The sequence below is a fragment of the Siniperca chuatsi genome, linkage group LG21 (assembly GCF_020085105.1).
Source record: "Siniperca chuatsi isolate FFG_IHB_CAS linkage group LG21, ASM2008510v1, whole genome shotgun sequence".
Lineage (NCBI taxonomy): Eukaryota > Metazoa > Chordata > Actinopteri > Centrarchiformes > Sinipercidae > Siniperca > Siniperca chuatsi.
Genome location: NC_058062.1, coordinates 24776728 through 24791072, shown reverse-complemented (window position 1 = coordinate 24791072; position 14345 = coordinate 24776728). Strand labels below are relative to the sequence as shown.

Below are 14345 nucleotides of genomic sequence, written 5' to 3'. Positions count from 1 at the left end.
ATCTGACCTGAACAGAGCCCAAATCCCAGGAACTCGTCCCCAGGCAGAGACCTGTGTCAGTGACTTCATGTTACATTATGTTTTACTAAGCTCCTGCTGTGGACAGGGTTTAATAGTGTACCAATGAGCTAGAGAGAGCCTGGAGCCACAGAAAACTGAGGGCAAAAGACCACAAGACCTTTTGAATTTATGCTCCATCTCTCTCGGCCACAGCAGCCTGGGAGAGTTCGTTTGTCTGTGCTGCGGAGTCAGAGACGTCAGACTTGACTTTGAGGTGTTGTTTTACCAGAGTGAGATGCAAGTGGGCTGGTGTACAAGTTTATCTGTTTTTCATTTGACATGAATTGCTGAATAATACTTGCAACATGAGAGAAACAGAGCCACAGTGGGAAGGCTGTCACATCCAGCTTTCAGCCAGTGGAGAGCCCTGAACACTGCTGCCTCTGACTGGCCATCGAGTCCCCACATCTCAGTCTGAGTCACTGAGTTCATGTGTGAATGTTAGGTCTGAAAGTTTACGCCTTAGCCCTTTCTGTCTCTCATCCAAAAAGGACAGCTGACCCATCGCATCTTTCTGTGTGTTTGCAGGTGAAGCGTTCGTTTGGCCTGTGCAGTCTTCAGCTGACCTATTTCGATGAGGAAAACGAGGAGGTGAGAGACTCTGCTTGTTAATGATAATGACGAATAAACAATATCAGATGAAATACACCTGCACACAAGATTTTCTGTCGTCACGGTGGAGCTCTTATTAATTCTTTGTTCTGGACAAGAAACAGAAAATCATGGAATATTTATTTAACATATTCAGTAGTTAAGAGCACTTGTAAGTACTTGCTAAAACAGGAAAAACTAACTAAAATACACTATATTGCACATCTGTTGTGAAAAAATTAATATTCTAAATAGATCTGAATAACACTTCTGTTATTTCTTTCCATCAGCGGGATGTTTGTTTTTTCTAACAGATGCTTGTGTAATAGACTGCTGCGTCTGAAACAACCTGCTTCACTAAAAGTGGTGGACTGGTGACTTAAACTGTGTCACCAAACCAATAACAAGTGAAAACGTTCACAGATTTCTAAAAGAATCTTTCCCTTTCTTCTCGCAGGTGTCCATTAACAGCCAAGGTGAGTAAACATAAAGAGTCATAAGACACAAAATCTCTGAGAGTTGCATATTAATGTAATTTTATTAATGAATGTTTCTGCTTTTATTCCAGTGGAGTATGAGGAGGCATTAAAGGTAAGCTGACTTGAAGTTCCATTATTGTTCACACTTATGGGAAACAAAGAAGTACTACAGTACATTTTGGCTCTGCTTTATCATATGCAAGACCTACATTTTTTGGAGAGGTGAAACGGTTCATCCATTCATTTTCTGCAACTAATCTGGGTTTGAATCAGTGTGGAAGCAGGCTTGGGTCGGGTTCAGGTTTGGTTATTTTCAAATGTAATTTGTCTGACTGGACAAATAGTCTGCATCCACGCATTTCATGTGCTGCAAGTAGTGTAGCCAGTGTGTTGCAGTAGCTTGGTAAACTAATGGTCAGCATAGTGGATGAAGTAAAGCAAAAATCGAACTTTGGATCCCGATTCAGGTTCGAGTCTCAAATTTGGGAGTGCCTGTAGGGTTCAGACGGATCAGGTTTTAAAGACACGGGTAGACTCCTGTCAGCATGAAGGAGCAGCGGTTCTACTCCTTCTATGAGTCCTACAAGCTCCTTTTGGATGTCCAAGCTCCTCACTCTATGACTAAGTGTGAGCCCAGCCACCCTGCAGAGGAAACTTGTTTCGGCCACTTGTGTCCACAATCTCCATCTTTCGATCCCGACCCACAGCTCGTGACCCCAGGTTAGGGTCGCGTTGTCTGGTAAATCGAGAGCTTTGCCCTCAGGCTCGGCTCCTTCTTTACCAAGACAGTCTTAACCCTAACCCAACCTTAACTCTATGTAGACTGATACTTTAAATAGTAACCTTAGTGATACTCAAAGCAAAAACATGGGAATCTCCTGGATTGATTTAATATATTATATATATGTTAATATAGTATGGCCATTGGTTAACTAAGTTTCACATTTTGTTTCTGACAGATTGCAATTTTCTTGTAGTTTTCAATGTCCAAAGGTGCTAAATACTGCGAAGCTTCAGGAGTTGTCATGGAGGTGTCTCCTCTCCAGCAAAGCATTTCTGTTGTTATCAGCAGAAAGACACAGCTTAGTTAAGAAATTGATCCCAAAATGGCAGCAGGTGAGACTAAGCCCTTTACTTGTTTCCCAGAGTGCAGCGAGGCAGGGGAACCGACTGCACATGAACGTGTACGAGACTCGGGGCCAGCCGGCGAGGGTCGCCACCACCAAGGCCAGCGGAACAGAGCCCAAGAGGGGCTTCAGACCCCCACAGCACTGCCCCGCTCTGGCCCAGGTGGTCAGCCGCAAAGTCCAGGCTGCAGTGCCAGAACAGGGCATGGTAAGACCCCAACACGCAGCGGTTCATACTGGACACTGGGCGTTTCTTTGTCCATTTCTCAGTCACGATACCTCAGCTGCCACTGATCAGATTTTGACGAAGAAGAACTATTTTATTAATCCCTCTTGGGGACATTCAGTTTTTTCACTCTGTTGTTATTTTTCATTTACACACAAACAGGCCGCGAAATACACACACAGTCACACACAGGAGATGGCAGAGTGATGGGGCTGCCGCATAGCACAGCACCCCAAGCAGTTGCTCAAGGGCACCTCGGCAGTGCCCAGGAGGCGAACCTCTCCGGCTACCAGTCCACACTCCGTATTCCTCCAATTCCCAAGCCAAGCAATGATGCATCTCACCACTGTACTCCAGTATTGTTGCAGTTACAAGGGTATCACACAAAGCATTTAATTCATAGTGTTTGATTATGCGCTCAGTTGCCAGTTCAGGACGAACACCAAGCTAAAAGTAATGCAGTCTATTACACCAGTCCTGTAATAAATCCTCCTTCGTGAAGGTTCTACTGTTCCGTTTGTGTTGAAACTGTTTTCGAGAGGTGATTCAGCTGCGTTGTCGTTGTGGAGGATATAGCTTGTTGTTCAGTTGAACTGTATTGCGTGTCTACCCTCATTGACATGAGGTGGACAAAAACCCCACCTGTTAGTATAACACAGTACAGTTCACAGGAATAACACCTGATCATTTTGCCTATTTGCTATTTGAAAGTAAAAAATACTAATTTTAAATTGTAAATTTACTACAATTATAACTTAAAATGTTCATTTAGTTAGGGGACTTTGGCTTGGGACTTGTTGGTCTTGACTTGGGACTTGATTGCTACGACTTGAGACTTGCTTGTGATTTGCAAAACAATGACTTTGTCGCACCTCTAGGATGATGCATCTGGGTCTCGGGTTTAATACAGCATTATTGTGATCTTGGACTGTCGAATTTAGGGGAGTTGAAAATGCTAATAATCAAAGGAGCACTCATACGAGTAAACCTCACAGGAAAAAGAGAGAGACACCCCTAAATTGGCATATACGGCTATCTGTTCCATGTGGTCATATTAGACCTGAAACAAATCTAACATATTAATAGTACAGCTGTCAACGATGTGTCATCGGAGCAGCACTGCACTGTGACAGAAATAAAGAGGGAATGGTCTGACATAAAACAATTCTTGAAAAAGCAAAGCAGCCCATGACTAATGTGAGAGGCGTTCAGGGGGACGTGACCTTCACTCATTAGACGAGAGAGTGTTGGCCGGTACAGTAGGTAACGTGTCAGGTGTTATAATGCAGGACGATCCTGGACAGAGACCAGCTGCTGCAGTTAGAGAATTTTCCAACAACTGAACTGTTTAAGTTGCTGTGCCAAAATATGCAAATACAAATCTCAAAATGGCAGCCATGATGATGATGATGATGATGGTGAAATCCAAATTCATTCAGATTAAGGCATAGTGATTCTTTAGACGCACAGCCTGGACCACTCGTGAATGTTGTACCTTAGAGAACATTCTGAGGGAAAGAAAATTAGTGAATGCGGCAAGGTCTGTTAAATCACTTGTGCGTTCCACTGAGGAACAAATCTGTTCCTACCAGGCCCAATGTTGTGTTATCATTGACATCACTTCAACTTATTTTATGGGCTAACAGACAGCAGAAGTTCTGTTAAATCACATGCAGAAATGAATAATTTGAGAGCACTGATTGCTATTGTTTGTGTTAATCCACATTACTTATTTGTGTCCCTGTAAAGTCAAAACTTTAAGCCCTGATAACCTGTCTGGCTCTGTAATGGAGTCGTTAGATTTGTCACAAATTTTCTTTCACACAAAACAAGATTCAGTAACTCAGAAACAATAATAAAAAATGTTGATGATTAGACACATTCATGCTAATGTTGTCATCTTTACACCTTTTTTAATTTTTGAAAATTCTAGGTATTAATAAGGATTAGAAAGTCTAGTGTTTTCATTTTAAAAATGTGTGGAGCAAAGAGATGCCAGCGTGATGAAGGCCTGTTGGTTGATATTTTATGGCTGAGCTCACCTCAGCGCAGTCTCACAGTGCAAAAGCATTGATTTGTGCAGGTTCTGTCTGGGAGAGCAGAACTGACAGAGGGAGAGAAAACCAAAGCAAGTCATACTGACATAGCAAACAGCATAGAAGAGACTGACTGGCTTTGGTCAGGCAGAGAAGACTAGTTCTTGTTCAGTGGTTGGTTAGCGCTGTCTGCAAGTGAATTTAGGACTAAAAAGCCTCCTACCTTAGATTAGGACTGAGAGTTATTTATGAAGCCTCCTGCACTGACTTTCATCGAGGAGGACGACTCCTGGGAGAGAGTATGGGCTCTTTTGCACCAGGCACAAAAACTTACGTTTTGCCAAAACAATCTTTTGATAAGCTCATTTTCATCAATAGATACAGTGGTGTGCAAAAGTGTTTGCCCCCTTCCTGATTTCTTATTTTTTTGCATGTTTGTCACACTTAAATGTTTCAGATCTTCAAACAAATTTAAATATTAGTCAAAGATAAACGTTTTTAAATGAAGGTTGTTATTATTAAGGGAAAACAAAATCCAAACCTATATGGCCCTGTGTGAAAAAGTGATTGCCCCCTAAACCTAATAACTGGTTGGGCCACCCTTAGCAGCAACAACTGCAATCAAGCGTTTGCGATAATTTGCAGTGAGTCTTTTACAGCACTGTCGAAGAATTTTGGCCCACTCATCTTTGCAGAATTGTTGTAATTCAGCCACATTTGAGGGTTTTCAAGCATGAACTGTCTTTTTAAGATCATGCCTCAGCATGTCAATAGGATTCAGGTCAGGACTTTGACTAGGCCACTCCAAAGTCTTCATTTTGTGTTTCCTTGTGTTATCTTTGACTAATATTTAAATTAGTTTGATGGTCTGAAATATTTAAGTGTGACAAACATGCAAAAAAAAAGAAATCAGGAAGGGGGCGAACACTTTTGCACACCACTGTATCTCTCCTCCCACTAAATGTATGTGTCAGTCTCTGCCATGCAGTCTGTGCTGTCTACCTGAGCGTCTCCTCCTGGCGACTGCTGACAGGTTAGGACACCTCCATAGGAGTCACTTCCTAAGTTAAGAAAGTTGATAAAATGCTTTTACAGCTAGTCCTAAAACAGGGACCAAATTGTGTCTCTGAAGTGTTTGATAAATATGGGCTCTTTTTCACAAAAGTAGCCCTTTGTGTAACTCCGCCTGTGTGATGGTTGCAGAACATGTAGTGTGTGATGAAGTAGGTTCATCCTCGTCTGCCTCTGGTTGAGCTACCCCACTTCACTCAGCCTAATATTGGTGATCCTGTATTCAACTCCTGAACATGTCACATGAAAGAGGCTGAGTTCCTAATTACAAGTTGTGTAAAAAACATTTCTTCTGTCTCTGACATAATTATGGAAGGCAAAGTGATTCTACTGATCTATGAAAATGTCTCTGCTGATCTTTATTTCTTGTCTCTTTAATGTAAACTCAGGACTTCTGTCCCTGTCTGGGCCCTGTAGCCATGATGACTCAGTTTTTCCAGTAAGCTGATTGGTCAGTAGTCAGGCTGTTTTCATCTGATACTGGGGTGTCCCTTTAATTTGTGGAACTGTATCACCAAAGTAATAACAAAATGAAACCACGTGAAACCGATTTATGTATATATGTCTTCCTCCTGGTGTCCCTCGTCTCTGATGAACTTCACCTGCTGTGTAGCGGGTTAGGCGTGCAGCATAGGTTAGCGTGGTCAGATACCATCAGAATGATTTGAAAGATGACAGTTATCACATAAAAATTCTACACGAAGTGGCTTCAGCTCCACTTTTCTTTCTGTTGGTGTGGACGACATAATAGGTGTTTGCTGGTGGAATTCTCATGAAGCCTGTATGGTCATTTACATTGACAGTGATGTAACAAAGATGTTGATTTGCAGGTTTTACTTAATGAATATTCTCTTCTTCTGTTGATCAGATGATCATGAAAGATATGAAGGGGACCAAAGAAGAAGACAAGACTCCTCCAGCCTGGTTCACCTCCTACATGGAGAAGGTAAGAACAACCTGATGGAGGAGACAGGTGTCTTTTAGCACAAGTCAGGTTTTCTGCTGGAGACTGAAGAGTGAGCACTGAACAGATGCAACAGAGGCGCAAAAATATACCATCATCTTCCCCCCCTATATCTCTGACACTCTGCCCCCCCTTCGTTCCTCCAGTTTAAGGACCAGGTGGTTCGCGAGGCGGTGGAGAAGATCTGCCGGGAGTTCTCTGGACAGTGCTGCATCCACAAGCCCCTGGGAGGCGGAGCAGGAGGAGGAGGGGGAGGTAGAGGGGAAGCAGTAGGAGGAGCGGAGGCCCAGCAGGTCCCTGAGGTTTCCTCCTCCACTCTGCCTGGAGCTCCATCCTCCTCCACTCCTCCCTGCTCCTCCTGCAGGGGGCAGACCGCCGGAGGAGGCTACCAGTGCAGGTATGTGATGTCGACAGCTAACTTGCTAACTGCCAAGTCACTTTGGAGTAGTAGTTTAGTTACAGAACTAATTCAGTACAACAACAGTACACCACTGTTTTCATTTACTAATTATTTCCTTCGGTTTCTACTTTGCCATTTTTTGACCGCTGTTAAGCCTCCTCATCGCTCCACACACAACTGATGCTTTCGTTTAAGTCACATGTTCGTAATCATTTTTTCTGTCTGTTTCCAGTGGACTTTGTCGTATTTTGTTTTTATCGAAACAAACTTTTCCACCTCAGCTAAGAGTACAAACTATTTGTGAATTTTTGGCATTTCCAAAATGTGCATAAAAACAGGTGGATAAAAGGCCCATATTGAAACTCAACACTTCAATCAAGACGTTTCGGCTCCCATCCGGAAGTCATTCTCATTTGTGAAAAATGGTCTGAGAACTCAGAAATCACAATTGAGAATGACTTCCGGATGGGAACCGAAACGTCTTGATTCTGAGAACACTGTCCAGGTGACTACGGCTGAAACCTTTTCTACGATGGAACACTCCTGGACGAATGAGGGACTACACCGTCTCATTAGCCCAAACCTCATTTTTTCTAAATGTAACCGTTATTTATTTAGACCCAATTAGGCCGAGGTCTCATTTTCGATGGTGCCCTGGTTACATATCTTACATACAATCATTTTAAGATCTTAAAAAATCTTAAATCGCAAAATAAGATTTATCAATCTTCTCATCTCACTCTCAGAAAAAAAGTACATTTCCCCAAAATGATGAAGTATTCCTTTAACCTTAGGCTACTGAAGCGTTTTCATCATATTGCCTAAAAAAATTGACAGGAGTATTATTTTTACCCATTTAGAGGGTTGCTTTTTACATTTTGATACACTACTCTGCAGATAGTCATATCTCTACTATCACTAACGAATGAGTAATACTTGTACGGCGTTTTATATGTTGTCATTGTTTCCAGTGTTCCAAGTCTTAGTAATGTTTTATTCTGTGCAGGTATTGTCAAAGACAAAGTTGAAGTCTTCTAGGTACATAGGGAAACTCAAATCTACTTGTTGAGCGAATGAAAAGAAAGGGCAGAGAGGAGGAGGGTGTGGAAACAGCGTTGACACGACACAGAAATGTTGTCTTTCCCTGATATCTGAAACTTAAAACTGGGAGTCAGATTCTGTTTACCCGACCAGTCTGACTCCAGCCGCTCTGTTTTCTCTTTCCTTGTGTCTCGGCCTCATAGACACATGTTGAATGGCACAGTAACAAGCAGTCCTCAGCTTGTCTCAGTGGACAGTGTTGTAGACTCTGAAGGGTTCTTAGGTATTTTCTGCCTCTGTAGATTTTGAAACTTCTTAGTCATGATGTCAGTTCTTTAGTTGGAATTACCCTTTCGCTCATCTCTCTCTTTCTCCCTTTCATTTTCTACATCTCTGTCTCGGTCTTTCTCCCTTTCCTGTCCCTCTTCTCTCTGTCTCTGGTCAGTGTGTGTACCTCCTGTACTCTGTGCGAGCCCTGCAGTTTCTCTCATGATCCCAGTCACAACCTGGTGAGAGCCAGGACTCCTCTGTCCATCCCGGAGCACGGATCACCTGCCCCGGACCACAGCAGGTACCACACCGCAATTTTGTTAGAATTACTTTACTTTTGTATTTTTTATATTCAATATTGTGTTTATTATTCTGTATCCTTAGATATAAGAGAGTTTTAACATACATAAATCATTAACATATTCAATTCAGACCTTTAACACATTAGCAATGAGACTTACAGCCTTGGGTTGAGAGTGGCGTAGTGTGTAGTGACAGTGTATTATATATTATATTGGATTATTATTACTGATGCATTTTTTTCTTTTAGTTGGCTGCTGTGCAGCTAATTTGAACTATTTATGTACTGCTGGGTAGTTTAATCTATAACATTTTATAAACTCGTGTTTTTAAGTAAAATCTTAATCTGTAATTAACTAGTAACTATAACTGTCACATAAATGTTATGAAGAAAAAGTACAAATTCCCTTTGAAATGTAGTGGAGTACAAGTATGGGGGTGCAGGGCGGTTGTAGTGATGGGACATTTTTTGTTAAGGTTGTCAGTGTCACAGTGGCACACTCTGGCTCAAACCCTGGGGTCTGTTTGTGTTTATGTGCATGATGTTCTCTTAATATCCTTTCCATTTTTGTATGGCTGCTCCCTTTCAGGTTCTACAGGCGAGGTGACCGCAGTTTCCGGAAGGCAGAGAAGCAGCGGCTGAAAGCAGAGAAGCGCCTGCTGAAGGCCGAGGTCAAAGAGATCCGGAAACAGCTGAGGATGGAGAGGCGGGGCATACAGTGGAGCTCCTCACACAGAGATGGAAGCTCCTCCCCCGTCCTTCTGCAGCCTCGAGCCACCCAGCACAACAGCCCTGAGTAGGTTACTAAAAAAAACATGGTCCAAACTAGTTAGTTTGGCGTACACTCGAGAAAAAGAAGTCATTTTCTCAAGTCTCAGTAAATGAAGAAAATGATTCACTAAAAGTCGTAGGTCGTTCAGTGATTCCCAACCAGGGGTATTTGTACTTCTGCAGTTGCCAGGGGGTTTGTGGAAAGGCTGTGAAGTGGCTGAAGGAATTTGAAAAGAATATAAATCACAATTTCAATTTCAATAAAGAAATATTCTCAGACTGAGTGTGCTATAACACCTGAACACCACGTTTTTAAGTGCGTGAAAGCTAGAGAGCAAGCAAACAGTTAGCTAAATAATGGATAAATGGTTGAAATAGACAGCTAAAAGTAATGGCTAAAATGTTTCAAGAGCTAGCTAACTGCTAGCTAAAAAATAATGGATGAATGGTTGAAATAAATGGCGGTGGGGGGGTACTTGAGATCATCTGACAGGGTTGTGGAGTTACAACTGTCCAAAAAAGTTGGGAACCACTGTTGCATATTATGCCAGGTGCACGCTGCACGATGCAGGACAAAAGGACTTTATTTGTTGCCCAGGCGTCCAAAGCGTCCCTGTCCCCTGGTGGTTCCAGCCATGACGGCTGCATTTCTGGACGAAAACCTTCCTGATGGAACCCGACTGCGTCCTGGGACCAAGTTTATCAAGTACTGGAAGATGAGGAACACTGGAACAATCAGCTGGAGCGCGGATACTAAGGTAAAGAACTCTACTGTTGTCCAGGCTACTCTTTTCTTATGTTGTCAATTAAATAATAAAAAGGTTTATCCTCTTGGGAGCACTAGTGTGTTGGGCTTGGTTGACATCATGGTCTATCAAATAGATTTTAAAACCTTTTGTATATACAAGGAAATTAATAACAGTGGTGAGCTTGACATTTTGGGCTTGAAGTGAAATGTCTGAACACTTATTTAAAGACTTGCCATACATTTTGTACAGACATTCATGGTTCCCAGACAATGAATCCTACTCATTTTGGTGATCCCCTAACTTCATTTAATGCCTCAGAACTTAAGTTTCAGAGTGAAATGTCTTGACAATATTTTCAATGTGTCCAATACTTTGGTTTATGACCAAATACCTGCGAAACCAATGACATTCCACCGGCCTCAGCTGTACTGTGTTTGGTGCTGATTAGCAAATCTTATCATGCTAACATGTTAAACTAAGATGGTGAAGATGGTAAACATTATACCTGCTAAACATCAGCATGTGTTAAAACATTGTCAGTGTGAGCACGTTAGCATGCTGACATTAGCATTTAGCTGTAGACTCGTAGGTGGATATTTGCTAAGGATGTATGGCCTTTTTTAGGTGCTAAACAGTTAACTTGCGATTGTCCTTATTTACTCAAGGACTGCACTAAGGTTTTGTGCCGCTAAAATGGAAGAAAAGTGGCACGGCTGAAAATTGGGGCTCATAATGTATTTTCAATATGTATTTTCAATATGTATTTTAAGGCATTCCTGTTTAGAGACGGAAAATATACAAACACACTTGCAATTATGTATAAATGTATAAATACATGTCTTCAACAAATATTCCTAGTTCTGCAGCAGAGAACGCTGTTGTTTGTGCCCCATTACGTCTGCGCTCCAAACAGTCCAGCGTCAGGTATTTTTTAGCTCACTTGATGCATATCAGATGAACTGTAGCATGGCTCATTTACGTCTGTAGTCTTAGTAAGTACCTCGCTGTTTGTGTCACCTGATGGACGTCAGTCCGGTCTTCTCTCTGTCAGCTCTGTGTTTGGTCTCCAGCAGCTGCTGAGGGAAACATCTGGCTCTTTAGCAGCTAGATGCTCCGCTATGTTCAGCAGCTGCTGAGGGAAACATCTGGCTCTTTAGCTGCTAGATGCTCCGCTATGTTCAGCAGCTACCCTCTGACTGCGTCTGTCTGCTGTTTGCTGCTGAGCAGCTTGTGTTCAGAGGCTTTTTACAGCTTCTTCTCTGGAACCAGCCGCCTGCTGCTGCTGAAGACAACACAGTGAGAGTGATGAGCCTGAACCCAAACCGTAAAGTTGCAGGCAGTAAAACCAAAACAATAAGCTGAAAGATGTTAAAAGGCTCCAAAGGGAACCGCAAAGTTAGTGATAATTCTCTGTGGGTTCATCACTACCTTTCACATTACATATAGTCATTTGACCCCTTGTTCATACAAAAACATTGATTGGTACAGCTTTAGTAAACAAACTTATTTCTGCTGCCACTTGTGTTGTAAGAGTAAATACAGTATACAGAACTTAAATAAACTACCACTGATAAGTGATCATCATATCTTGCCTTGTTTGCTTCCTGCAGCTGAAGTTCATGTGGGGAAACCTGGCGGTGGGATCTGGGGACCGTTGGAGAGAGGTGTCTGTTCCCTTCCTCCAGCCAGGACAGGTGAGATGGCAACATGAGGGAAGTTTTCATTTTCACTTATCTTTGGAAAAGTACCCTGGACTTGTCAGCTAGCTCATCCTTCTTGCTTTCTCTTTGTAGCACACTGCTCTGTCATTTGCACTGTATTGTACAGTATACTACTACTTTCTTGATATGTTGATGATCAACAAAATTCTTTGTGTGTGTCTAGGTTGGTATAGTGAGTGTAGCACTGTGTGCTCCCGCTGTGGAGGGCTCCTACACCTCCCACTGGCGTCTGGCCCACGCTGGAGAGCAGTTTGGACCCAGGGTCTGGTGCAGCATTGTGGTCGATCCTCTGGCCCCAGCGCCCATGATGGCTGATGGGATACTGGTGTCACCCTGTGTCACACCGCAGGTAGAAAGAATGGAAACAGAAATCCTGCTTTGCCATGAAAATTAGACAGTGTCAAAAATTAAATAAATGCACTGACGTGAATAAATAAACTACAATCCACACACACATAGTGACATACTGTCGATATGGGTGTGTACAGTATCTAACTGAAATGATTTGACTTTGTCTGCAGGGTAAGAACCCAGTGTCAAAGGACGGAAAAGCCAGTGCAGCATCTAGGGAGCAACCATTAATGTCAGTGGACCAAGAAGAGTACTACATCCCCTCTGTTGACCTGCTCACTGCACAGGTAATAATCTGCAATTATACTGCTGTACACTCTGCACTAAGGCTGCAACAAAGGTTCATTTCTAGGGATGCACCTTTTTCTCCCCCTATACTGATTTTGATACCTAAACTGATGTTGGCCAATACCAAGTACCGATCCGATACCAGTGCTCTCTATTTCCAAAAGGATTGTGCGGCCTTTGCGGCCGCTAAGCCTGCATAACTAAGACCAAAAGAAGCCGTGTAATTCTCAAATCACCCGCAAAGGGTGAGCTGCACCCCTCACTGCGTTGCCAAGCCAATAGTGTCTCGGTGCTCCGGTGCTATTTGCAGGTATGTAAATGAGGTAATATGCATACATTTTGTGCAAAATTGGCCCCTTTCTATGCAAATGAGCCTCATTGTAAAAGAATGTCCAATTCACAAACACAGCGCTAACAGCCACACACAGCTAGAGTGAAATTATTAGCGTCTTCAGAGTTGGTGGTAAGTGAAGCACATTTATAAGAGACGTCACGCCCGGACTTTCCAGTGACCACGGCAGCAGTGATTGTAGCCAGGCGAAGCAATAGCGCATCACAGTACATCATATGCACACAGGTGGCACAGAGACAGCACAATACCTGATATTCACCACGAAGGAATGAAACTGGAAAACAACATAAAACCTGCTGCTGTGAGAAACGGAGACAGTGGTTACGCACTGTAACAGTCCAGCAGAGAGCAGCGTAGGAGAGGAAACAGCTCTTCATTCGTCCAGAGGCATGAGGCACAGTTAAAGCCCCCAAATAACAATCACTCCATACAGAGGGAGTCGTAGGAAAATGAGAGACATCCTGCAGATAGAAATGAATAAAAGAGCAGGAGGAGTTATTAGATAATTAGAATACTTATAATTATAATTAGAATAAGTTCTCTTTCCACATGAGCAAGTTCTTGCAACTGCATTTAGGATTTTAACTACTTTATATACTTCTGGGTAGATTCATTTATAATCATTTATTTGCTGATTATATTTTCAATTCAATTCAATTTTATTTATATAGCGCCAATTCATAACAGAAGTTATCTCATTGTGCTTTTTTTTGTATTGATAATCTGAAAGTGCAAAATATATAGTAACTAAAGCTTTAAAATAAATGTAGTGCAGTAAAAAGTACAATATTTCCCTCTGAAATTCATTTTTTTCAATTTTATTTATATAGCGCCAATTCATAACAGAAGTTATTTCATTGCACTTTTCCTATAGAGCAGGTCCAGACCGTACTCTTTATAATATTAATTGCAGAGACCCAACAAATGTAGTGGAGTAGAAGTAGAAAGTAGCATAAAAATGGAAATACTCAAGTAAGTAAATGTACTTAGTTACTTTCCACCACTGCACACACAGCAGGGGCTGTAAGATTACAGACCTGACAAACACTGCTGAGCTGTCCTCCTACTGTGTCCACAAGGCAGATGGAACAAGCTTCACTGAACAAAATGGCCTGCTTCTACATCTTTTCACCAGAACACTTCGCCTGTGTGTGGCTCTATCTTGTTTCTCAGACCAGCCTGCTTTACAATGTAGCTCCTTAGTGTTAGTGGGTTTTTTTAAAGTCCAGTTGCTAAAAGTTTGTTATTTATAATCATTTAATGTCAGCCCTTTCCTGAGCCATTCCTCATTCATTAAGCTGTTAAACATGTAATGAAACACATTTTATAATAAAATTTGGCAAAATTGCTGAACTTGTCTACATCTACCGTTAGAATAACTATATGGAGAAAATTTTGGCAACGTTAGTCAGTAGCAAAAGTCAAGACTTCAACTCTTCCAGTTTCAAAGAAAAGGTAAAGTGGTAAGCTAACATGCATAAAGCTACTACAGAATTAACAGAGCACGGAACAGAAATCTGTATTTAAAGAAACAGTAAAATACAAAA

The 14345-nt window shown here is 42.0% G+C and overlaps 1 protein-coding gene across 4 annotated transcripts in view; it reads left to right on the top strand.

The window, feature by feature from the left end:
- nbr1b (NBR1 autophagy cargo receptor b) overlaps positions 1-14345 on the top strand; it is a 40322-nt gene that overhangs the window by 6024 nt on the left and 19953 nt on the right. For 3 of the 4 annotated variants that reach the window (XM_044182735.1, XM_044182732.1, XM_044182733.1), the window contains exons 2-13: positions 589-651; positions 1109-1127; positions 1220-1242; positions 2277-2465; positions 6459-6536; positions 6701-6951; positions 8441-8566; positions 9156-9362; positions 9936-10095; positions 11697-11780; positions 11971-12156; positions 12329-12445. In XM_044182735.1, coding sequence (XP_044038670.1) covers positions 589-651; positions 1109-1127; positions 1220-1242; positions 2277-2465; positions 6459-6536; positions 6701-6951; positions 8441-8566; positions 9156-9362; positions 9936-10095; positions 11697-11780; positions 11971-12156; positions 12329-12445 — 1503 coding nt within the window. The remainder of the gene's footprint in view (positions 1-588; positions 652-1108; positions 1128-1219; positions 1243-2276; positions 2466-6458; positions 6537-6700; positions 6952-8440; positions 8567-9155; positions 9363-9935; positions 10096-11696; positions 11781-11970; positions 12157-12328; positions 12446-14345) is intronic. The other variant, XM_044182734.1, reaches the window with a different exon arrangement.